Source organism: Melitaea cinxia, chromosome 8 (genome assembly GCF_905220565.1).
Source record: "Melitaea cinxia chromosome 8, ilMelCinx1.1, whole genome shotgun sequence".
Lineage (NCBI taxonomy): Eukaryota > Metazoa > Arthropoda > Insecta > Lepidoptera > Nymphalidae > Melitaea > Melitaea cinxia.
In genome coordinates, this window is record NC_059401.1 from 3,150,715 (window position 1) to 3,177,060 (window position 26,346).

Here is a 26,346-nt window from a genome sequence, read left to right on the forward strand (position 1 = left end):
TTTCGTTCGCATAGATATAGTAAAAAAAAGTAGATAATGCGCGGCCTTTGTTGTTAGTGAAGCCACAAAACTCGGCTCCTTCAAGTAAATACACGCGCTCACGCACACATATGCATCAAACTACGCTCATTTTCGTTAGTATGTCACGAGGCTTCATACAGTAACTTTGCTTATAAAATGCCGTCTTGTGTGATTAAATGGTGCAAAAACAATACCAATGTAAACAAAAAATCTGAAGGAATATCGTTTCACACGTAAGTACATATAAAACTTTAAATTTATTGTTATTCCAAAATAATATTGAGGTTATTCGGAACTTATAATTTCAATGTCACGAAATGACGTACTACGGGAGTGTTGTCAGTAGTTCTTTTTTTCAATACCCCAAAATGTGGGTAAGTAAATTGTACGCAATCAGAAAAATAATTAAGTAAAAAGTAGACATAGTTATTGTTTTTTTTCTCGTGTTATTTTATGTTACATAAATTGAAAATAAAAAAATCAAAATATATTTATGAATTATTAACTCGTTTGTTTTATGTTTTAACTTTTTACAAGTTTTGAGTAAACTAGGTACCCATATTTTACTATCAAATTTCATGGTTTTAGGTTTCCAACGAATATTTTAATAAGAGGTGAATGGGTAGCGGCTGTAAGACTGAGAAAATGACCACGATTATGCTGGCCATGCGCATAAAGTCAATTTAATACGATTAGTGATTGAAAAATATTTGAACAAAAGACTACATCATATAAGTAAAATGCAAACAATGACGATGACTCTGAGTTCTAAGCGACAAAAATTTAAAAAACCTATACAACATAAAGGATTTTAGGTTTAAGAAAAATAGTTAAAAAAAACCGACTGCAAACTGAAAAAAGATAAACAGAGCGGATAGGAAGTGTCCATTCATACGATTATCTTACGAATATATTTTTTTATTATTCTACCGATTTTTTGTTTTATTTTTAGTAAATTTATTTAAAACTATAAACAGGTTTTTATTTTCACATACCCATTTTACCTATATTAAATTAATTGTTTAATAAAAATTTTAGGGACTTTTTTTAAAAGGTGTCAACACTTCACTCACTCACACATCTTTAAAAAAGTGGCTTCAGTTTTCTGTTCTAGGTGCGTTATCTACCTTTTTTTACTTGATCTATGTTCGTTCGTGACAATAAATTTACCTTAAATATAATAGTTTATAAAATGTAAATAAAATAAAATATATGTTCAGTATTTAATAAATATTGTAATTTCTATATTAATCTAATTTTGTACGCTAATTTCCTATTTCAATGATAACATTTTTTAGTTTTTTTTTACATTCTTCACATTTGTATAATCTGCGTAGAGCCGTAGATGTGACCTTCTCTATGCTCCATGGATGTGACTCTTTAAGCAATGTTACCAACTTTGTCTTTTTTCCAAATTTAGGGGCTACCTATTTATTTTAGGGCTAGTTATGAAATATGGGATAAGATTTTTTTATGGGTCATGTAATGTAAGGTTATTTTGTTCAATATTTTATTTTGAAAATGACTAACAATTTGGACTAGCGTTAATCACGACACCAATTCTGTTGAAAACTATGTATATAACAACTTGCGGAATAGACTATTTGCTGAAATGCTATAAATACTTTATATCATTATACAGTTCAGATTGCAAAAAAAAAATAATCTCGTAGCTACAAATTTTTTTTCAATTAGTATTTTTTTTTTGTTTACAATATAGTATTTTTTAATCACATTATTACAGTATACTGCTTATAAACCTTTTTTTAAGCTTGTAAATTACGAATGTTATCGGTCGTTTTGTTTTGGATTTGTTTAGCAACACAGGCCACTCGCTCTCATATAATATGCAGATCGGTCGAGCGACTGATCCGAGTCTATATCCGAGAAGTTGCCGTCGCCGAGCGATAGTGTTATTACCGATTTGTTTGTAGATAGTTATCGATAAAAACGGCAAAGGCAAAGGAGAAGACAGACATATTTGAGATTCTGATTTATTTATAATATAGTATTGCGAGCTTAATTTTAATATACATAGTTTTATAATAAAATTACATTAAATTAAATATAATACAATACTTACGAGTATTAACACGTTTTACTAGAATTACTTGGTGTAAACTTCGACCATAATGTTTTATATTAATTTTTGCAGGTTTCCTAAAGATCCAAATTTAAGACATATGGATTATGTTCTTTTAAAAACAGATTAACCTGGACACCCACAAGAAATAGTGTCATTTGCTCAAATAATTTCAATACCTCTGACTTTCAAGTGTGGACCTGGCAAGATTATTAATGGAAAAATATACCAGCACAAGCATTTCCTTGTTAATGAAAAAAGAAAATCGACAAAAATGTATTCGGATAAAAGACTAATCCATTTTAAAAACCAGTAATAGATACAACTACCACTGGTTTTTTAAATTATATAAACATTTAGTTCATTTTTTAAATGATAATTATTGTAGTACATAATAAATAAAGTCCATCTTTATAATAATACCTTACCTTTGTATCACTTTAAAAACCTAATTTCCCTAACAGAGTACTTGAATTTATCGATAATGCGTATTGACAGTTGTTACGGCTGTAAGCAACTTGTCAGTGTAGTTGCGCTATGTCATTATACTGTAATGACACAGAATGTATCTATGTGTGTGTGTAAAAATGTAAGTGTGTTTTTAATTTAGTATGTGTGAGTTTCGTAGTGACAGACGATTATATTTGTGTGGGAATTAGATAAAGTGTGCGTTGTGTGGGAATTAGATAAAGTGTGCGTGTCAGTGATTTCCTCCCGCAAAATATGACAGACAGTTTTGTATCGGCAAAAAACGCTATGGTGACTCCCCTCCGTGTTGCTCTTTGGTGACAGAGGGTTATTTTTGTGTGGAAATTAGATAAAGTGTACGTGTGTGTGTGCTTTACCCCCCCGCAAAAATGACGGACAGTTTTGTATCGGTAAAAAAACGCTAAGGCTTACTCCCTTCCGTGTTGCTCTTTGCGTTTTTCGAATGTGGTTTTTGTACCTAGCTTCAGCCTTCAGGGATAGATAGTTTTGTCTGTTGGCAGCACTGTATTTAAAACGTCAGTCCGAGTTTGTAGTAGGAAGTATTACTATACTCTGTGGTAGTAGGTTTCGTGTCAAAATATTTTTGTTTGGTTCTTCGTATTTTTACTTTCTTATATGGCTAGTATGTAAAAGAACATACACAATTCGCGTTTTTTATTAATTAACTATACGAGGTAAATGTAGTTGCGTAGATTAAATGTCATGTTTTGGAGGCATCTTCACCATAGCTGTTGGTGGTAGTCATGACAGAGTGCGCGCTGGTAGCCACTGTAAGCGAGCACGATGCCAGTATGGATGTGGGAAATGACAAATCCCTATTCGAGCCTACTATTGATATGATGGTAAATGATTTCGACGACGAGAGAACCCTAGACGAAGAAGAAGCTTTGGCGGCAGGTGAGCGTCAAGACCCGAAGGCTGAATTAAATAGTCTGCAGCGGGAAGGTGATATGCCTTTAGAGGAATTACTTGCTTTATACGGTTACAATAGAAATATGGATAAACCTATTCCAGAACAACCACCAGAGGTGGTTCCTGAGGAGATTGAGAAGCCGGAATCCGCCTTGCAGCAGTTATACAATGATAACGCTAGTCCCGAGGCCCCGCGGGTCCTTCGATCTGGTTCGAGACCGCCCTCTGAAGAGGAAGATGACTATGACTACAGTCCTGATGAAGACGACTGGAAGAAAACCATTATGGTAGGTAATGACTTTCAAGCAGGTATACCAGAAGGATTATGCAGCTATGATGATGCATTGCCCTATGAAAATGAGGATAAGTTACTATGGAACCCGAGTGTTCTCGATGAAAAAGTTATTGAAGATTATATGAAAAAGATTTGTGCTATGAATTCAGGAACCGGCATTGATGCTGTACCTAAAGGGAAGCAGCTACGAGATGATGAAGAGGCCTTATTTCTGCTGCAACAATGTGGCCACAATGTTGAAGAAGCACTGAGGAGACGGAGAATTTCAGCTCAGACCCCAGCCCATGCCAGCGTGTGGTCTGAAGAAGAATGTAGGAATTTCGAAAATGGCATCAAAGTTCATGGTAAAGATTTTCACTTAATACGTCAACAAAAGGTAAGAACAAGGTCGGTCGGTGAGCTTGTACAATTTTACTATATTTGGAAGAAGACAGAAAGACATGATATATTTGCGAACAAGACACGGTTAGAAAAAAAGAAGTATACTCTGCATCCTGGACATACTGATTACATGGACAGGTTCTTGGAAGAGCAAGAAGCTTCTGGTACGAGTGTTGTAAGACCGGTTTCTCCAACACCTATGATGGTGTACGTGCCTTCACCAGCTACTCAGCCCGATCCTTTAGCTTTAGGTGAAAAAGAGGTCTTTTCTCAACTTAACACTCACACTACACCGCCTCGAACCTTGTCGACCGAGGAACCAGAGCCCGATACAGTTTCCTAATACATGTATATTTGGCAATGCCATCACTCACGTAGAATGCACTGTTTATGACATATATGGTAATAGAAACCTAACTATTCCTATATTCATTACATTTTAGTATTAACAAGAATTTTCATAGTAAGCTCATTTTTATTATACACATGGTTAGAGCAGTGTAAATAATGATATTTTGTAATTGTGAATATAGGAATGGTGTAGCTTCATTGAAATGAAAGTTTTGTATCTAGTGTGATGTTAATGTAATGTTGCTATAAATATCATTATAGTAATGTTATTCCTGTGATGTTTAAATACCTAAAGAAAGGCCTGTTTCACTGAATCTTGATAATATTTTTAATTTTCACTATCAAACTCCAGTCTTATCATTTCCATTCACATTTACTTACTTTTTCATTGGTTGAGATGAAACAACCTCTAATGACTCTTCGTCCCTATAATCTATAAAGTCTATCAATAACATATTATTCATATTTATCAACAAATGGTGTAACAGGCCTAAGCATACCATACTAGCTGTTTGTGCTTGACTTTCTAACCAATATAATTCAACTACTTTATTTCTTAATTATAATATTCCTTAAGTGGAATATATTTTTAGTTCTATATTTTATTATTTATTAATAATAAGTAAGTTAACATAAGTACTTACAAGCTAAACAAAAATGTATGGCACTGTTCATAAAATACGTAACATAAAGCATAACTTTTTAGACCTATGTCACATTGGCTCACTTTTTTTTACAACACAGTCAATATTAAGCCTACACTTAAAATGAAGGATGTCCAAGACAAAAACATATAAAGCCAATTGAGAAAGAAAAAAAAATTAGGTAAAAATATGAAGAGCTGTAGATATAGTGTTTGTTAAATACCTCCTCTTTCTCTATTTGGTAAGTTATGTTACACATACTTCCTTTTGATTGGAATTTATTTAGCAAACAGCTTTTACGTAGTGTTAAGTAGTCTTATTATATTGGTTGAAATTTTTAAAATAATGGTGTAAATATGAGCATGTTTGATACGTGTATCATTAATTTACTAATTTTTTTCAGTATTTTACATTTAATTTTTAATAATTATGTTTTATTATTAAAAAAATATATTTTATTTTAAACAATAATTGATACCCCACGGTAAGTGTTTCTGTAGGTTTTTCATTGTATTTTTACGTTAGTTAGTGCTCTATACCTAATGATTTTTAATATTATTTTAGAATTAATGTAATTATGATGTTTGACTTATTTAATGAATGATTCTTGAATTAATTAGTAAATTGTTTGTGTAAATTTTGCTTTAACATTATGTAACATCTTCAATATATTTTATATTAATGGTATATACTTCTTACAATGCCGATTAAAAAGCTACATATTTTAATATGCGTAATAAAATATATAAATATGTACTATTAAATGCATATCAAATTTTAAAATGATAAAAATTGCAATAAATCTTACATTAAAATAGTGTGAATAATTACTTGGGTAAAAATTATTTTTTCAAAATATACATACACAAATCTATAAATCGGTATGTAATACAATGTATATTCATTATTTTAAACTATATGATTCATTTTAAGCCTTGCAACAGTTTGTCTAAAATTGCAGAATTACTTTTTTATATTAAGTATAACTTAGTTTTTTTTTTAGTTTAGGTAATTTCAATTTCTTTTCGAAAAGTAATACTATTTGGGGCTATCATTTATGCCTTAGCTTTTAAGTTTTGTCTTTTTTTGTAGACTTATTAAATTTTTCCCGAGGTATTTAAATTCATGTTGATTGAAAAAAAAAAATAAGTGCTAGCTCTAAGTACTTATACTATCTAAAATTCTGAATTTAATACTATTACTAAACATAATTTTGGATAACTAGAAGAATGTGATAACTTGCGTCGAAGTGGCAAGAAATTTTTTTATCCAGACACAAATACTTATTGAAATAGAAACAGATTGTTTTTTATCAAACGTAATTTAAACTAGTTTTTGGTTTATATGCATCTTAAGACTGTTTAAAAGGGTTATACAAATGCCCACATAAGTACAAACTGCAGTTTGTTTTATATTTGCACATATAATTATAAATTTTATACTTCTAAAACATAGATAATAATGATGTAAAAATTAGTAATAAGAATAAACAGTGCAAATCTTCGAAATGTATTTTTTTTGTAAAATGCCCTTTAAATATATTTTTCTATGACCAACAAGACTTAAGTTTGTTGTAAGAATTTTTTACTACTATGTAAATAAGTAGAATTAGTTCAGGTATATTTTTTATCATATCCAAAAACTTTAACATATTTTATAGAATGCAAAAAACGCTATTACTTCCACCACAGAAGACCTAGAAGAAATAGAATTATTAAATAATTTTGACATAGAGACCATAGTACATTAAGATATGAAAAAAATACGATTCAACCGTAGATTTGTTAGAAGTAATAATGTAATAACAAAATTAACATTTTAATGTTAAATGTTAAATATAATTTTTACGAGAAGCTGCTGTTCCAGGTAAGACAACGTTTGCGTTCCGCTAGTTACACAATTTTTTTTTTTTAATTAAAGAGAAGTAGGTACTTATCTATTAGTCTCGAAAATTAAGTTTATACTGTTTGCCTACTTTATCAGATACATTTAGTAGGTAGGTACTTGAAAAAGAAGAATTTGTATATTGATAAGATAATAATTTGTCGATTTTGATGCAGAGTAAGAAAGTAATTATAGTAAAAAAACAATCTATAATTACAGACTTGACTTATAATGTTATTTACTACTTATTTTAATTAGTGTAAGAAATGTGCGTCACAAATATGCTTAAAACCATACCCATAGCTTTAGACCACACGACTGAAGTAAAACTTACGAAACGTAACTCTCTCTCTTTATATCTTCACTAAATTATATCTCCCTCTCAACTTCCGTTCGCCTCACCTGACCACACCTTTTGTAACACTCTCGTCACGCATTCACCAGCTTATTCCCCAAGTCAAGCTTGCGTAAAGAAGTTTTACTTTAATAATAATTGTGTTTGCTCGCAAACGAAAAAAAAACCGACTTCAATTACATCGAAGAGTAATACAACGTAGATCGACGAAAAAATAGTCAAGTAACTACGCGTTATCAAAGATTACTCAAAAAGTAGATATCAGATCTCGATAAAATTTATATGTGACCACATGATAAACATCAGCTTTCGATTAAATTAAAAATTATCAAAATCGGTACACCCGGTAAAAAGTTATTACGGATTTTCGAGAGTTTCCCTCGATTTATCTGGGATCCCATCATCAGATCCTGGTTTCCTTATCACGGTACCAAACTAGGGATATCCCCTTTCCAACAAAAAAAGAATTATCAAAATCGGTACATCCAGTAGAAAGTTATGCGGTATAATACAACGTAGGTCGACGAAAAAAACGTCAAGTAAAAACGCATTATTAGATATAACTCGAAAAGTAGTTGTTAGATCTCAAATAAATTTAAATGGGACCAATTGGCACACACCACCTTTCGATTAAAACAAAATTCGTCGAAATCGGTCTACCCGGTCAAAAGTTCTGATGTAACATACATAAAAAAAAAAAAAAAAAAATACAGTCGAATTGAGAACCTCCTTCTTTTTTGGAAGTCGGTTAAAAATACAGTCGAACTTAGAATCTCCTCCTTTATCAAAGTAGGTTAAAAGTGTGCGTCTCGGCTCCGACACGTTGCTGGAGTTTTGACGATTATTGTGATGTTTTACTTAATAAAAATCACACTGAGCTGCCTAATATGCTTTGGCCTAATGGGCTTTTTAACCGACTTCAAAAAAGGAGAAGGTTTGTCAATTCGACCGTAAATATTTTTTGTGTGTTCGCGGATAACTTCGTCATTAATGAACCAATTTTGTTGTTTTTTTTTCTTGTTGGAAAGAAGATATCCCAAGACCATGGTAAGGAAACCACGATCTGATCATGGCATTCCAGAGAAATCGAGGGGAATCTTAGAAAATCGTAATGCGTTTTTAATTTTTGTCATCTATAGTTCTATACGTTGTATTACTTGTCGATGTAATTGAAGTTGGTTTTTTCGTTTGCTATCAAATTAAGCTATCTGGGCTAACTGGATCCAGGTAAAAATTATATGAAAATTATAGAATGCCAATTCAAACACACAATAGTTTACAATAACTTCCTATACAAATCATCGTTTTTTATTTGGAATTTTCAGCAGAGAATATGGCAGCCCATCAATTTCTCTCGTTGCTAAACGCTAGGCCTGTAACTTAGCAAATGTTAATTAAAATAATAATAAAGGTGTCTTACCGACTTTCCGGTACTTTGAGAAACGTACTTTAACGTAAAAATAGTCACTTACGTGTTACGGAGCGCTTGGAGTGGGACGTTAAGGGTCAGAGGGTCAAACTGTAATATATGTAGTTTTCACGGTAGAAACATTATTTCTATGTGTTTAAATCGGAGGGTATTTAGAACTTGTTTTGTGAGTGCGAATAAACGGTCAAGTGCTTACGTGTGTTTCCTTTGCCCCAGTTAATTAATATAGTACGGCTAGATATTTCTCAGTGGCGACGAGTGGACTTACGCATCTTATAAAATTATTATTAGTGTTATAATATAAAAATCATCATCATCATCATTACAGCCTATACAGTCCACTGCTGGACATAGGCCTCCACAAGTTTACGCCAAAAATAACGTGAACTCATGTGTTTTGCCCATAGTCACCACGCTGGGCAGGCGGGTTGGTGACCGCAGTACTGGCTTTGTCGCACCGAAGACGCTGCTGCCCGTCTTCGGCCTGTGTATTTCAAAGCCAGCAGTTGGATGGTTATCCCGCCATCGGTCGGCTTCTTAAGTTCCAAGGTGGTTGTGGAATTGTTATCCCTTAGTCGCCTCTTACGACACCCACGGGAAGAGAGGGGGTGGCTAAATTCTTTAGTGCCGTAGCCACACAGCACATAATATAATTTTATTATAATATAATTATATTATAATATAAAAATGTCAATCGGTAAAATCGCAGAATTTAATCTGCGGTCGGACAATTGGCGGTTATATGTGGAGTGTCTAGAACAGTATTTTATTGTTAATAAGATAGCGAGTGAGCTAAAAGTACCAACGCTATTCACCGTAGTCGGATTAGAGTGCTACGAATTATTGGTAGATTTGTGTACCCCAGACAAACCGTCATCTGAAAAACTTAAGTCACACAAAACTTCAAAATTTGAGTTATGTTATACTTGCATGACCCTATATGGACATTTAATTTTCATTGAGATAGGGCGCAGCAATTTTCTCCTCAGAAGCTGCTGAAGCACCCCAATGGGGAAGTACCTCATTCACTCATTTAATTCATTGCAGCCTATCACAGTCCACTGCTGGACATAGGCTTCCACAAGTTTACGCAAAAAATGGCCTGAACTCACGTGTATTGCCCATAGTCACCACAGGCAGACGGGTTGGTGACCGCAGGGCTGGCTTTGTCGCACCGAAGACGCTGCCCATCTTCGGCCTGTGTATTTCAAAACCAGCAGTTAGATGTTTATTCCGCAATCAGTCGGCTTTTTAAGTTCCAAGGTGGTAGTGGAACTGTGTTATCCCTTAGTCGCCTCTTACGACACCCACGGGAAGAGATGGGTACTTTAGAAGTACCTCAACCTTACAATAATATACCTAAATGACACTGCTCTCAAGTAGAGTTGTGTTCTTATGGTGAGTAAAGTGGCTAGAACAATGATTTCTAAAAGGCTTTTGATGGGATCCGGCCGGACCGTACACTTTTTTATCACCTTTGTAGTATGTAAAAACAAACCATACACTTCTGTAAAATAATATCATATGGTACCTACTACATATATATAATACACATATTATTAACACGTTATGTGTTTGTAGTTGTAGAACAAAATGAACAATTGAATTTACACTATATAAATATAAAATGTATAATTTAATTGAGTTTGGATTCTTGACAGCACGTAGAAATATTCATCGTTCACACTCCACCCTACATGACATTGGCGAAATAAAGTGTCATTTGGTGACAGTGCACTTGAGTCAAATTGACAAAACTAAGTTTCAATATCTCACAAGAAACAATTGAATTTGAATGAAAATATTTTTGTTTAAGTATTATAAATGATTTAGTAATTTTCGTTAGTTTATATATATTTAAAATCAGCGAGTACACTTTAAAAGTTTTTTTTACAAAGAATATGACAGTTACTGCAGACATGTCTGCAAAAGAGTTTATTAACGATTATAAAGAAAATTATGGTAAGGTTCGTAAGCTATTGGATGAGGTCAGTAAAAATGATCCAGAAAATGAGCCATACTTATCAAAATACAAGGCCAGAGATATCCTAAATACTATGCACGACACATTGAAAAACGTGTCTGAATCTGATACTAATTTGGATAAAATAAAACTCGATGCGATGTTAGGAGTGGTACTTTTGAACATCGGAATTATAGACATGGAGACAGAGGAGCTATCTGCTAGTGAAAAAGTATTGATAGACGCGGAAGACCTTTTGATACCGAATGCCTTAAAGCCTGAAACCGTAACAACTCTAATAAATGTTCAAAATAACCTCGGCATCTTGTGGTCTAACAGAGACGAGCCAGAAAAAGCAAAATCGTATTTACTGAAAGCGAAAACGCTTTACGAAGATTTCAAATGCACTTTACAAATGCCTTTACCTATCGAACAGATAATAAGCAATACAGGTGAAACTATAACTGGCGATTTCATGTTTCTAGAAAAAGCTCACACATTAACATTATACTATTTAGCACAAGTATACGGATCATTGAAAGAAAATTTAAAGTCTGCAATATATTGTCATGTTACACTAAGGAGACAGTTGCAGTATTCTGATTACGAGCCGATTGAGTGGTCGTTGAATTCTGCAACATTATCTCAATTTTTCGCTGAGCAAAACGGTTTTTTCCAATCAAGACATCATCTTGCTGCAGCATCAGCTATTCTAGAACAGTATGAAGCTAAATTGATGGAGTCTGAAAGTGCGGATGACAGTTTTCTGGCAAAAAAAGAAGTTTTTAAGCATAGATCGGCTGACGTTGCGAGATGCTGGGCGAAATATTGTCTGTTACTAATGACAGCATCTAAAGCAAGGTTAATGAATGATGGAGAGGAGATCAGTGATGCAATTACAGGTATATCTTATTTTAAATAGAATTTATTTTGTTCGAATATTATAAATATGAAAGTTTATAAGGGTGGATTTATGAATAGATGCGTAATTTTGTAATTTTTCATGCAAAAACTACTAAACCAGTTATTATTAATATGTAGGATTTTTAGTCTATACCTTCATTACATATGTAATTATTTGTAAAAAACTAACTGAACAAAATAAATATATAATAATAACTAATGTGAAAACATTCTTTTATTTGTTTTTATTTTTTCACAACAAAGGTTCAAAGCAAACAAAGGTTCAGTTAGATACACTTTTTTTTTTAATGGGAATTTACGTAGGTATTTCGAAAATAACTATAGTCTAAGTCTGTACGATACTGTTAAAGTACATCGCCTTATTTTACTAAGTTGAAGAGCCTTTAAAAGTCCCATTAATGTGCCTTCCATATAAATCATAATTATGACTAAACAAAATTTACTTAAGTTTATTTGTGTAAATTATACACACAATAAAATTGCATTATAACAATTATAATTAAAATTCTATGTGGTTACGACATCAAAGAATATAGCCACCCCCTCTCTTCCCCTGGGTGTCGTAAGAGTTGACTAAGGGATAACACAGTTCCACTACTACCTTGGAACTTAAAAGGCCAACCGATGGCGGGATAACCATCCAACTGCTAGCTTTGAAATACACAGGCTGAAGACAGGCAGCAGTGTCTTCGGTGCGACAAAGCCAGCCCTGCAGTCACCAACCCGCCTGCCCAGCGTAGTGACTATGGGCAAAACACACTTGTGAAGGCCTATGTCCAGTAGTGTACTGCGAAAGGCTGCTGTAATGAATTACTTATAATTAAAAATCATAGAATTAATGATAATATGAATAAATAATGATATTGTACCATATCCTGTTTCAGATATGTCTAACCTAGAATTGGAAGACAATGAAAATATTTGTGGTGGTGATATTAAAAAATTAATATTCTCTGATCTAGATGTTAGTAAATATGAAAAGAAAATCGGAGACCAATTTCTACTCACTTACCAAGACGCTAGAGAAGTGTTCTTAAGTTGTCAGAGTTGGTTGAATAAGGCAAAAGAGTATTATAAGTTAGATACATTAGCTTCAGATTATATAGAGTTAGTGCAAGATAGCTCTCAGTCATACTCATACCTTGCTTTCTTTGAAGAAGATGACGAAAGAAGGTCCAAAATGCATAAAAGAAGGGTTGATATGCTCGAAGATTTAATAAAAGAAATAAATCCAACATACTACCTTCAATATTGTCGCCAACTTTGGTACGAATTAGGGGAAGTCTATTCAGAAATATTGAATATCAAATTGGATAAACTAAATAAGACAAAGGAAAAACCGTCACCACATCATTTAAAGAAGATTAACATGTTGTGTGAAAAAAGTATCGAAAATTACGATCACTTTTTGAATTCAGTCAAAGATAAAAATGGTAAAATGCCTTTTAAACTAGATTTTGATCTCATCAGACCTGTTATCAGTGCTTATGCTTTTATTGGTAGGAATAGTATGAAAAGAATTGCCGTTGATAAAAATATACAACTGGTACATGTCAAGAAGAGCTATGATTCGTATCAAGCAGTTGTTGATATTTGTAAGTATGACAAAGATGCAGCGAAAATGATGAAGGAAGAATATAGTTTGTGTCAAGAAATGGTAAATATTTTGCCACTGAAGATTAAAAAGCTAGAAAATGAGCTAGTTGGAGGATAGGCACTTCATAAAGGCTGTATAACATTAGAATCAAATGATCTGTTTTATTAAAGAAGATCATTGTTTTTGATATTTTACGAAAAAAAAAACATGTCATGTCCTGCACATATTAGAAAGGCTTAAACATTATTGCATCAAATAAAAAAAAAATCGGGAGCTAAATTTATTAACATCCTTTAATATAAAAATACAAAACCTTATAGAACCGAGTGTATTCTGTAGACTTTTTTCATAGATAAAATATTTAATTTTAGGTACCTACCTACATCATAAAATTTACCAAAATGGCTCTCACATGTAGTTGCTTAATTTATACAATGTTTTTATTTATGTTGGAAATATGAATAAAATCTTACTCGTTCTTGTGTATTTTATTCACCACAAATCTTCAAATTCCATCTACAATCAGAATAAATATTTTTCAATATTCCCTAAACTTTTGACCTAGAAGTCGCCAAAGCACGTTGTTGCAAATTCTTTATTTTTTTACAATGCAATGAAATTATGTCCATTTACGATATTGCTTTATAGAGACATAAGTAACAATAACAATAGAACAAACAAAAAGTGCGTGTTAGGTCCGACGCACGACAGGAGCTCCTTCAGATCGGCTGTCTAAATAGGCACAAAAAAGGCTTACTAGTCTAAGAAAAAAATATAATTATAGCATATTAAATGGTAAATAAAAGAACCAAATAACCCAAAAGGGTTACGATAGATGGCGTTGACAAAAATGTAACGAGGTCATTAGTTCAGTAGATTTTACGCCTCATTTTTTTCATACCGTGGGGTATGAAAAAAATATGAGGACCTATATGGAAGTAAACTCCAAAAGAAAATCGCATTACATCAGAATTTATGTACACAAAAAAAAAACAGTCGATTGTTTAAGTAATGAGATTATCCCTTATCCTTATTCATTGCAGGAACATATTCTAATAGAACCAGAATAAAACTAGTTTTAGAGCTATAAAATCAATTTTAATCCGTCAGAAAAAAATATTTTGATTTTTTTAGTATTTATCTTACTACGATAGAAGGTTTCTCAATATGGTAGTATATACTACTCAGTTTCGCTGCAACTGTGCATGGAAGTGTTTATGCGGTAGGGTCGAAAATGCGGCAATTTGCTTATCGCTTCTTGGTGTTGCAGGCTTCTATAGCCTACAGTATTCGCTTACCATTGCTTGTTTTCCAACCAAGTCATATGAAAATAAATATACATATTTATTATGAGGAGAAATGGTTGAACTATAAATTACTAAGTACGTTACTTCCTAAGAACTGGGGGATAGCTTCCCTAACAAAAAATAACTAGCTTTGAGGAATATTGGGAAGACCCCAAGAACAAGCACTTAGAATCTCATACCTATTACAACTACGAATATCCGTCTCGAGTGAAAATCATACCCGCAACTGTTTCCCATTACTGGAACTCTAATCACTACTTTACTAGAATGTTTGCTGTATACAATAGCGTAATATTCTCGATATAAAGTTTTTTCTTAAAAAATAATATGAAAAAAACATAAGGCAGCTACGTACCTACGGAAAACCTTGCTTTCAAAAAACCTTCCTCTTCAAAATTTTGCCTTTTTTGTAACGTTTAAAAACTATGACTTAATATTTAGAGTTATTAACAGTTTCAAGACCTTAAGATGTTTATAATTCTTAAATAATAATAAAAATCTCTTGATTCTTGAAACGACTTTAAATACTTTTTCATCATTACATCATCAGCTTATACAGTCCACTGCTGGACATAGGCCTCCACAAGTTTACGCCAAAAATAACGTGAACTCATGTGTTTTGCCCATAGTCACCACGCTGGGCAGGCGGGTTGGTGACCGCAGTACTGGCTTGGTCGCGTCGAAGACGCTGCTGCCCGTCTTCGGCCTGTGTATTTCAAAGCCAGCAGTTGGATGGTTATCCCGCCATCGGTCGGCTTCTTAAGTTCCAAGATGGTTGTGGAACCTTGTTATCCCTTAGTCGCCTCTTACGACACCCACGGGAAGAGAGGGGGTGGCTAAATTCTTTAGTGCCGTAGCCACACAGCACAAAAAACTATTTAATTATAATAATTTAAAATTACTAATGAACACGACTGAACAAACAAGACAGCGACAGAATTGCACGCTCTGGTTGTCTGAATGACCCTCTAATTTAAAAAACGACTTTCTCATGACTAAACGATTCCAAAGCGTGAAACAATGCGAGTTCTTCTATTCTGCTGATCAAGCATTTATCTCTATTGTCGTCATGCTTTGCATAAATTACAGCATAAAATACAATGGGCGGACTTATGGCTAATTAGCCATTTCTTCCAGACAATAGTAACATAATAAGGAAACTAACTATCTAAATTGGGTAGGTGGTGTAGTTATATAATAAACTTGTATGCCTGTCTGCCTTCTAATACTTATAGAGGATACATACATAAATAAAAAGAAGAATAAAATTATAATATATAATTATATTCTACCATAGACTAATAAAGTATAGTCCATAAATTTAAATCGAATATAAAAGTTAAGTGAAATGATAAAATACAAATATACATATAAACAAAAATAAAATAAATATAACATAATTTCTGTGTCGCGTTTCATACCCAAAGGTTGTCTGGAAGAGATCGCTCTTTCTACGATAAGACCGCCTTAGTACATCTTTCATTTTATGTTTTTATATAGTTTTCTTTTAATGAGCTACAAGAGAGTATTATTATTATTATTATTATTATTATTTCACTGAATGTCACTCCGCCCGCCCAATACATAATAGATACATATATTATAATAACTACTTATATAAATAATATAGTAAATTTACTTATACTTACATATATAAATATAAGCGGGTGGAGGAATACGCCCCGGCAGGGAGATCAAACGGCCGGGGGTTAGGGCTGTAGGCTGAGAAACCGGCGGACAATCCTAGCCGAGTCAAGTAACACCGCCTTCTGCATCCTGGCTGCGAGCGAACCGTCCCGGATCCCCAGTTGCCTCAGATGGTGAGCGAGGCTAACCGGGATCAAACCGTTGGCAGATATTACGATAGGGATTATTTCAGCGGACCCCACACCCCACATGTCGACAATCTCGTGCGCCAGATCCAGATATTTACGTTTTTTCTCAGTCTCTATTATTATTATTATTATTATTATATAGGTGTTTTTTATATAATTTAAGTAAGTGAAACATCTGATAATATAGGTAAGTACACGGGTATTTACGGGTTGATCGAAAGAATGCATCATTTATTTTTAATACCAGAAAGTTTGTATTCGAAAAACCTTCACTTCTAAAGCAACTTTTCCTTTGTAATATTTTTAAATATTTGCAATATTTTTACAATAAAATAAAATGCTACGATAATAATTATTATTGTAATTACAATAATGATACTAGCGACATCTAGTAACGATAGCTGGGTGAATGTGAGTTCTCTTGCAGAGGAGTGCAGATGAGCAGAGTTGCCCCAGCGCATCACGTGCTCCGTCCAGAATACAGCTTTGTCCATAGGTGCTGTCTCTCTGTCATGCCATATTTTTGACATTTTTCGCGCATGCGCACGCATTCTGAAATTATTAGAAAATAAATTAACCCTTCACTGGATAGTTATGATTTCTTCTGAATAACCTTCGTCAATGTTACGCTATAACATGTACGTATAGCACATTTTTTATATAAAATTATCTTCTTTTTGATAATGGAGCTTTTAAATGGTATAAGAATTTAAATTGTCTTCAATACCAACTTTCATAAATAGTGTTACAAAAAAATAAAAAAATAAAAAAAACAATAACTACTAATTTAGAATATTGATAAATTTTCAGCAGATGGTTATGACTCTGATTTTTGTTTTTTCAGTTGTCAATTCGATTCCTTCCTTTTCCGATTTTTATTGTAAAATATATTTATTTATGTCAGTCAGAACTTAATTCATGTGTTAAGGTAAAACATAAAATTTCCTACCTCAAAACTAGACGACCGTGTGTACATTAGTACATTGAATAAATTAATTTATAATAATGTCGGTTGGATTTAAATAATTAGTCTTAAAACCAGTAACGCATAAAAATATTAGCTATAGTGTATAACCTATGCTCTTAAAATAAATTATTCTAACATATCACTCACAATGACACATGAATAAATAAAATTATAAAATTACAAAAATAGAAAGATATTGAATATAACCTTCGTTGGTTCTAAAAATATATTTTATTTATAATGTTTACCGATATTTTTGAACGGATGTGAATTAAATATAAAATAAGTTGTAAATAATGATAGCTTAAGTGCTACATTAACATTATTTTCTTTTACTAAATTAGTAAATTCGAACGATAGTATGATTAATACTAACATTTATATCGGTTAGCTATACTGCTCCTACTACTTTAATCACGTAAAAAGTCGAACTTAATCGTATTATTCGTTTATTGCATTTTTACGTTTACTCTATTTTATTAGGCATTTAGTAGGTAATTACTAGTTGACCCAGCGAACTTTGTTTTGTCATATTTTTTCGCGAAAATATAGAGTTCTTTTAAATTTTATCTATAATATAAAAATGAGTCGCTGAATGTGTTGCTAAGCGCAAAACTCGAGAACGGTTGGACCGATTTCGCTAATTCTTTTTTTAAAATATTCCTTGAAGTACGAGGATGGTTCTTACGGAGAGAAAAATTCTAAAAAAAAAAAAATTAAAATTTCCTGAAAAAGTCTCAAAACAACACTTTTCTATACTCCCATACAAAAGATTTGTGATAATACTTAAAAGTCAATTTGAAATTTAATACCATACGATAAAGTTTGTGTTAGGCGATACGAAGTTCGCCGGGTCAGCTAGTTTTACTATACAAACCTTGTCCTGATAAAAACAAAGTCAAAAGTATAACATTTGTCGAATTTGGTATAATAATTGTTTAAAAGTTATTCGCGTACATACTTACACTTGGCGTTATAATTTTATTTTTATATGCACATTTTTTTTAATACGTAATAAACCTAAGAGCTACATTACTTTCTTCAAAAAAAACAATTATTTAAACAAATCCATCGCTTCCGTAGTAAATTAAAAAATAAATAAATTGAACTGCAAAAAAAAAAAAAAAAAAACAAAACAGAAGCGACACGTACACATACTTTTAGAACCGGGATGGAGGTATGCAAGTTAGATGATTAAGCATATCTTTACTTACATATACAAAGTACTCTGTGGCATATGAGTAATACAATTGTTGTAGGAAAGGTCAAAGTAAGTACTTTATACTTAATCTATTTTATTCATATACTAACACTTTACCACGTTTATCTATCTTATTTCTAAAGTTTTCGTATTAATTCGGTAATAATTCTAATCTTAATCAGCGAGATTAGTCAAATACATTCACTTAAAAATACAGATAGAAACATAACATAATAACAAGGTGCATGGCAAAGGTGGACTTATCTGTGAAAGAGATTTCTTCCAGTTAACTCATGGTCATGAGTAAGTGTTTCACATAGCGAGGCAAACAGTGCAAAAAGTATTTATTGAAGAAGAAAAAGAAAAAAAACCAAGAAATAACTCCAACATTAATGTAGGTACAAAATCACAACTTAATATATGTCACTCATCATCATCACTTCAGCCTATCGCAGTCCACTTCTGGACATAGGCCTCCACAAGTTCACGCCAAAAATGGCGCGATATCATGTGTTTTGCCCATAGTCACCACGCTGGGCAGGTGGTTTGGCTTTGTCGCGTGTTGAAGACGCTGCTGCCCGTATCGGCCTGTGTATTTCAAAGCCAGCATTTAGATGGTTATCCCGCCATCGGTCGGCTTTTTAAGTTCCAAGATGGTAGTGGAACTGTGTTATTCCTTAGTCCCTCTTACGATACCAACGGGTAGCTATATTCTTATCTGCCGTAGTCACACAGCAGAATATATGTATAATCCATACATATAATAAAATGGTAGGAAAGTCAAAACTGTACATTGAATATTTTTTTTAAAGAATATTTGGGGTGTGATCTACAATCGATACCAAAGCCAAAAATATAGTTTTTAGAATTTTTGTCTGTTTGTCTGTTTGTTTGTTTGTCTTTATGTATGTCCGGGATAAACTCTAAAAGTACTGCATGGATTTACTTCAAATTTGGCACGAATATTATTAAGAAGTCGGGTCAACATACTACATATTACATACTACATATTATCACGCTATCACCTACGGGGAACGAGCAGTGAGCCTTTATTTCTTCAACGCATTCTGTAACAACGTGTAATCTAACGACGCATATTTGAATGTTGTTGTTATTATGTTAATAACCATGTCATAAGCTAGCTTCACACTATAAATAAAGACATTCTGTAGTGTATTTAGTATCAGCGTTGCACCCGTGCGAAGCCGGGGCGGGTCGGTAGTAAGATAATAATTTTAAATATATTTAAAAATGTAACATACTACATAATACATACTAACAAATACATATAAAGACACACACAAAAATAACTAGGTAAGTGTTTTATCATGTCCAAATAAATTTACATGTAATATGATTAGACATTGCAAAACTAGCACAATGATTGAAATTTAAGTATTAATACAGAAGGTCACTTAATTTGATACTAAATATAGATAGGTAAATTAGCATTAGATGTCAAGATCTTATATTAAAAATGTAATTTGAACTTTTTATCGTTGCCTGTATAATGACGTGCTAATCAGAATCTTGTCTCCGATTTTAAATATTAAATCTGCCAATTATTCTAGTGTAGTGGTTTCAGCGGAAACCGCAGTACACCAAAAGCTACGGTGGTTCTTGACTCTGGGCCTTTATTTTCAAATATACACGTTTGTCCTTGTATTCTTATCATTTCTCGTACTACGTAATCCATTTGATCTCGATTGTTATCATTTGTACTTGAGAACTATCGTTAAATATAAGGAAGTTAAGTGTTGGCGTGGAGCAGTGGGGGATAAAGTCCCAACTAATGTATAGCAAAGGAGGCCGTATATAAGCAGTTTCAGATCAGTTCAAGGTGTGACAGTCTCTAAATGGAGATATTGTAAAAAAAAGAAAGACCGCTATCATTTTTTTTTTCGTTTCTTCTTACCAAATTAATTGGGTAATTATAATTACTTATAAAATTATTATTTTATAAGTACTTAAAAATGAACAAAGTGCATAACTAAATTCAATATAATACTTAATTACTTACTTATCACTGATAACAGTTTCCAAAGCTTCACTCAAGACATCTTCAGTGAGGTCCTGATAAGAAAGTACGATGCCAACTTCCGCTTCAGCTGCCGCTGCTGCATTCGAGGGTTGGTCACCGAAGAAAGGCACCACGATCATCGGCTTACCAGCTGCAGTCGCCTCGATCATACCGAGCATGCCACCGTGACATAAAAACGCAATGACCTTTTCGTGTTCTATAAAGTTAGTAGAAATAAAAAAAATAAGAACGAAAAAAATAAATTGCGTATAAAAAAAAAAACCAACAGGATTATATATAAATAAAAAAATATAGTAATGATGGCAAACAAGCGTACGGTTCGGTCAGCCTGATGGCAAGCGGATACCGAATCTTATAGACGCCACGAATCCTAATCAAAGAATTTCAATGAGGTATCTAATTATTTAAAATAATTCGGAACTTTATTGTAAATGTGTGCTTGTGTATAATGGACTATCATAAACATTTCAATTCTTGATGTTGTTAATACTTATTTAGTTAAACGACGATCAGATTAAACAAAATCGAGCAGATGTATGTGATTTTTAAGAAATATTGCGGTTTGTAATATATAAATACGCGGTTATTTCAAAATTTTCCCTTTTATAAAATAAGGTTCTTCTTTATCTTCGTACTTACATCTATACCTAAAATTATTTCCTGCATAACTTAAAGTTAGGTGGTAGATAGGGCTGTATTGTATCTGTATTTAAGTTATAAAAAATAAATAAATAAAAGAATTTTCCGAGATCGATTACAATTCGGATTTTTTTGCTATGATTACAAACGTTGAATTCACTGATTGATATTATTGTTTATAGCACAATGAGGAGGTTTTTTTTTTATCATTTCATTGTTTTCAATTTAAATATCTTGGACTTAAGAAATTTAATTTTGTCAAGGTTATCGATTTGAAGGATACAATGAATGAAACAAAAAAAAAGTACTCACGGAGTAATTCGTACTGCGGCAACCATTTGACTTTGAGGATATTTCCGGAGAGATTTCCTTCCTCGCCACTGTCTTCGTACTTCCAAATAACTCTTTGCTTCAGCTTCGAAAGTGCATTAGAGAAGATTTCCTCTTTGTACTTTGGTAATGTTTTCGTTTTTATGTGAGACCCGAAACTAAATAATATGACACCGTCATTCGATTCATTGAGAAACTTCTCGATAAACTAAAATAAGAAATAATACGAAAACAAGATTACAAACACTAATATTTTGTGTGTTTTTAATTATCAGGACAACGTTTTAATGTCCTTAACATAATAATAAATAAAAAGAATATGTATATTTACTATGCAAAATAAAAAAAACAAAAGTATGACGGTACGAAGTCATCATATATTAGTCTAAAACGCTTGGAAAAGCTTAATTAAATAAGTCGTTACGACAAAAAGAAATCCTAAGTGTGGTACGTTACCTTCGGTATAGGTTGCTTCTGGAAATCCAAATGTAAACCACCAACTTCCACTAGGGCAGGCACAAGAGGCTTAACTCCAGTCAGTGTATAATACGAATTCGTAAGAACTAAAGAAACGTTCTTTCCTAAATCAACTAAATCTGGAATTCTACCAAACTTCTTTTCAATAATCGCTCTCTCTTTTGTTTGTATTTCATTATAAAACCATTTCTTCAACGCGAAATTAACCAATGTATTTTCTAAACGATCCGTTAATGACATTCGAGAAGACAAAGGAGCTGTGATTGTTGGTACGTACGAAGGGTTATCAGTAGCACCTACCCGTTCCACTGTCCAAGGCATGGGTGTTCCAGACAGAATAGATATCACTGGTGCTGTTATTCCATATGCGTAAAGGAGACCAAGCATACAATCACTGGTAAAATTTTCTAATATAACAGCATCATAATCGTCCCTTAATACATTTATTAGCGGTGAAAAGTTTATAAGCTTTTCACAAATTTTCACAGACGCAACCGCGAAAGGCTGAAGTTGCAATACTTGTTTCATCATCTTCCCTAGTTTTGGTATTCTGTCCAATATACTAGGAGCTTCAAAAATATTTAAATCGAACGATTCAAGCCGTAATTCATACATACCTCGTAAACTGATATCATGGTAATTCGGTGGAGGATTTTTGGATGGATAAAATGATGCAACGGTCACATTGTGACCTCTTTCGGCTAATTTATGTAATAGGGGCTCGAAAACCATATGGTGACTTTTACCCGTATGCGGAAATAAGCCAAGAATATTCGCTGTATTTATATTATAAAAGTGTAATAAGAGAGTTAATAAATAAATAAAAAGATACATGACACTCGCTTTTCTTTACAGTCACCACCGAAGCTTAGTGTTAATCCAACTTTACTAAGCCGCGAACAACAGGACGTAGCTAATTTATAAAAGTAAATGGCCATGAGGTGTCTGAATGACTATACGAAATTATCAGTTGTACGTGTATTATCTAAAAATATATGAGAAGTATTTTTGAAAGTTTTTTTTTAAACAGGAAGTTCATATGGTAAATTTTTATTTTTTAATGAATTTTTTTTATTGGTTGGATATAAAAAAAAATATTATTGAGGAAAATAGTGTAATAGTGTGAAACAAAAACTTTGTGTTGTTAATAATGTTCAAACTTATAATTTAAATTAATTTTAACTGGTAGTTGCCCAGTGGTCCAAACTCCAGTTTCGACCACTGTGCAACTAGTTTAATTTCGTCAATAACAAATATTTATTATAAGCATCTTATTTTTTAAAAATTATCTATATGTTTTCCACCGTACTTATAGGTTACGAGGTAAATATGTACAACCGCTTAACAAAACAATAGTTTAAACTTTAACGTTCAGGTATTATTTTATTATCTTTTATTTATTTTATTTTTTTAACCGACTTCCAAAAAAGGAGTAGGTTCTCAATTCGACTGTATTTTTTTTGTGTATGCTACATCAGAACTTTTGACCGGGTGGACCGATTTCGACAATTTTTTTTTAATCGAAAGGTGGTGTGTGTCAATTGGTCCCATTTAAATTTATTTGAGATCTAACAACTATTTTTCGAGTTATATCTAATATTGCGTTTTTACTTGACGCTTTTTTCGTCGACCTACGTTATATTATACCGCATAACTTTCTACTGGATGTACCGATTTTGATAATTATTTTTTTGTTGAAAGGGGATATCCCTAGTTTGGTACCATAATAAGGAAACCAGGATCTGATGATGGGACCCAGAGAAATCGAGGGAAACTCTCGAAAATCCGCAATAACTTTTTACTGGGTGTACCGATTTTGATAATTTTTAATTTAATCGAAAGCTTTCGAAGAATTTTATCGAGATCTAATAACTACTTTTTGAGTAATCTTTGATAACGCGTTGCTACTTGACTATTTTTTCGTCGATCTACGTTGTATTACTCGTCGATGTAATTGAAGTCGGTTTTTTTTTCGTTTGCGAGCAAAAACAATTATTGGTGTTTTTTTCTTCTTAATAAATACTTCTTGAACTGTTTGCCTCGCTATATGAAACACTTACTCATGACCATGGGTTGACTGAAAGAAATCTCTTTCAGAGATAAGTCCACCTTTGCCATAAACCTTACTATTATTTTATGTTTCTATATGTAGTTTTGAGAGCAATAAAGTATATATATATATATATATATATATATATATATAAAGTTGTTCTGGTTTACCAGCTTTCTACGTAAAATATAAACAAACATGTAAATGTTGAACAATTTATGCATATTACAGGCTGAAGCGTTAACGTCGAAAACATGACAGATGTCCAGAATACAAAAAAAAAAGTATGACCAATCCAAATGTTTGTGATGAACGGGAATCAAAACGCGTTCAGTCATTTACAGTGAACACTGCGTCAATGTGGCCTCGGTGATTAAAGCTGTTTGCATTTTTTTGGTTAAAATATAAAATAAAAAAAATAAAACCAAAACTGATGTGAAGCCTCCAATAATCTGAAAATAAAATTGTTTTGATACTTAAGAAGAATTAAATTATAAAATTGTTTATTGTAAAAATATCCATAGCAAAATACCGTAGTATAATAATTCGAGTAATAATTTGATAGACCATAGTATGCATTGTAAAATATTTATTTAATTTTTATTGTATTTAAAGATTAATGATATATTAATATAAAATAATTGTATTTGCTGGCCAACGAAAAAAAATCGACTTCAATTACATAGACCAGTATCTATAAACATGTATGTAGACGAATAATTGTGTTTGCAGGCAAACGATGAAAAACCGACTTCAATTATATCGACAAGTAATACAACGTAGGTAGACGAAAAAATAGTCAAGTAAATACGCATTATCAAAGATTACGCCAAAAGTTGTAATCATTTCTCGATGAAATTTGAATGTGACCACATGATAAACATCGGCTTTCGATTAAATTAAAAATCATCAAAATCAGTACACCTAGTAAAAAGTTATGCGGATTTTCGAGTGTTTCCCTCGATTTCTCTGAGATCATCAGATCCTGGTTTCCTTATTATGGTACCACACTTAGGATATCTTCTTTCCAACAAAAAAAATATCAAATTCGGTTCATAAACGACGAAGTTATCCTCGAACATACATAAAAAAATACGATCGAATTGAGTAACCTCCTCCTTTTTCGAAGTCGGTTAAAAAAGTGGTTATTTTAATATTACAAATAGAAACTCCAATTTTATTTATTTCTATAGTTAACAAAAGTAAATAAGACAAGTCTTACCGGAATATAACTGGCTAGCCCTCCCAAGATCATCTATAGCTACATTAATAGATTTGATAGGTATTTTAAGTTCCGTCGACTTCATCAAGCGTACGGCTCACCGGATGGTAAGCGATAACCGTAGCTTATAGACGTCTGCAACACCAGAAGCATCACAAGCGTGTTGCCGACCCCATCCCCAGTTTCTCGCAGTAGCTCTGGTCATCTTACTCGCCTCTCACTCACCTCTTTCTACTGTGCTCTACCTCAGTTGACTAGTTCTTTCTGTTTTGTTAAATATTCCGGTTTATATTTTACTAACCCTTGCTATATTCTAATAACGAAATGCAACTATTACGATATCCAGTTGTTTGGTGTCTAGAAGTTGGTCTAAAAGCTTTTGCTAACAATGTAACAATATTGCATCATTTGAATTACTTTAAGAAAATTTTATTTTGATGGATTTATTTAATTAATTATAATCATAAGACCAAGATATGCCGAGTTTCCCCAAAAGCTCTGGTTACCTTACTCACCACAGGGACACAAGAGTACTAGGAAGCGGTATAGCTGGAATTTTCTGTTAGGTTGAGGAACTTCTATAGTCGGGCTGCTCAAGATTTTGAGTTTTTTTTTATTTAGACAATGATAGCCTTGCGTTTGACCACGATTTCACCCGATGACAGGTGAAAATACACTTTAAGATGGAGCACGCTTATTTATTTTATTTTATTAGGAAAGCATACAGTGATACATTTTAGCATTTGCTAAAAAAAAGGAAATATCTAAGCACCATTAAGTTGCTTTCGCAAGTACAAATCTATTATGTTTGAATGCTTTAAGATAATTTTAAAAAATCCATCATACAATTAACTATAAACACAATATATGAACTTAAATAAGGAAAAGAGGTTTATGATATCATATCGAACCAGTGTCTTGCCAGTTTCGTTTTAATTGTTTTGACAGA

The 26,346-nt window shown here is 32.6% G+C and overlaps 3 protein-coding genes across 3 annotated transcripts; 2 read left to right on the forward strand and 1 right to left on the reverse strand.

Annotated features, from left to right (window-relative positions):
- The first annotated feature begins 3,336 nt into the window (after positions 1 to 3,336).
- LOC123655976 (mesoderm induction early response protein 1) lies at positions 3,337 to 4,524 on the forward strand. Its single transcript, XM_045591707.1, has one exon. It carries the CDS (start codon positions 3,337 to 3,339, stop codon positions 4,522 to 4,524), a length of 1,188 nt encoding a protein of 395 aa, XP_045447663.1.
- Positions 4,525 to 10,584: 6,060 nt separating this feature from the next.
- Positions 10,585 to 13,806, forward strand: LOC123655499 (KIF-binding protein-like). Its single transcript, XM_045591276.1, has 2 exons — positions 10,585 to 11,709; positions 12,616 to 13,806. Exons 1-2 carry the CDS (start codon positions 10,746 to 10,748, stop codon positions 13,443 to 13,445), a joined length of 1,794 nt encoding a protein of 597 aa, XP_045447232.1. The 5' UTR covers positions 10,585 to 10,745; the 3' UTR covers positions 13,446 to 13,806.
- A 2,866-nt stretch (positions 13,807 to 16,672) lies between these two features.
- Positions 16,673 to 25,482, reverse strand: LOC123655789 (UDP-glycosyltransferase UGT5-like). Its single transcript, XM_045591544.1, has 5 exons — positions 25,398 to 25,482; positions 22,105 to 22,901; positions 21,631 to 21,856; positions 20,659 to 20,875; positions 16,673 to 17,022 (listed from the first exon to the last, which is right to left on the reverse strand). Exons 1-5 carry the CDS (start codon positions 25,480 to 25,482, stop codon positions 16,746 to 16,748), a joined length of 1,602 nt encoding a protein of 533 aa, XP_045447500.1. The 3' UTR covers positions 16,673 to 16,745.
- Positions 25,483 to 26,346: the final 864 nt, after the last annotated feature.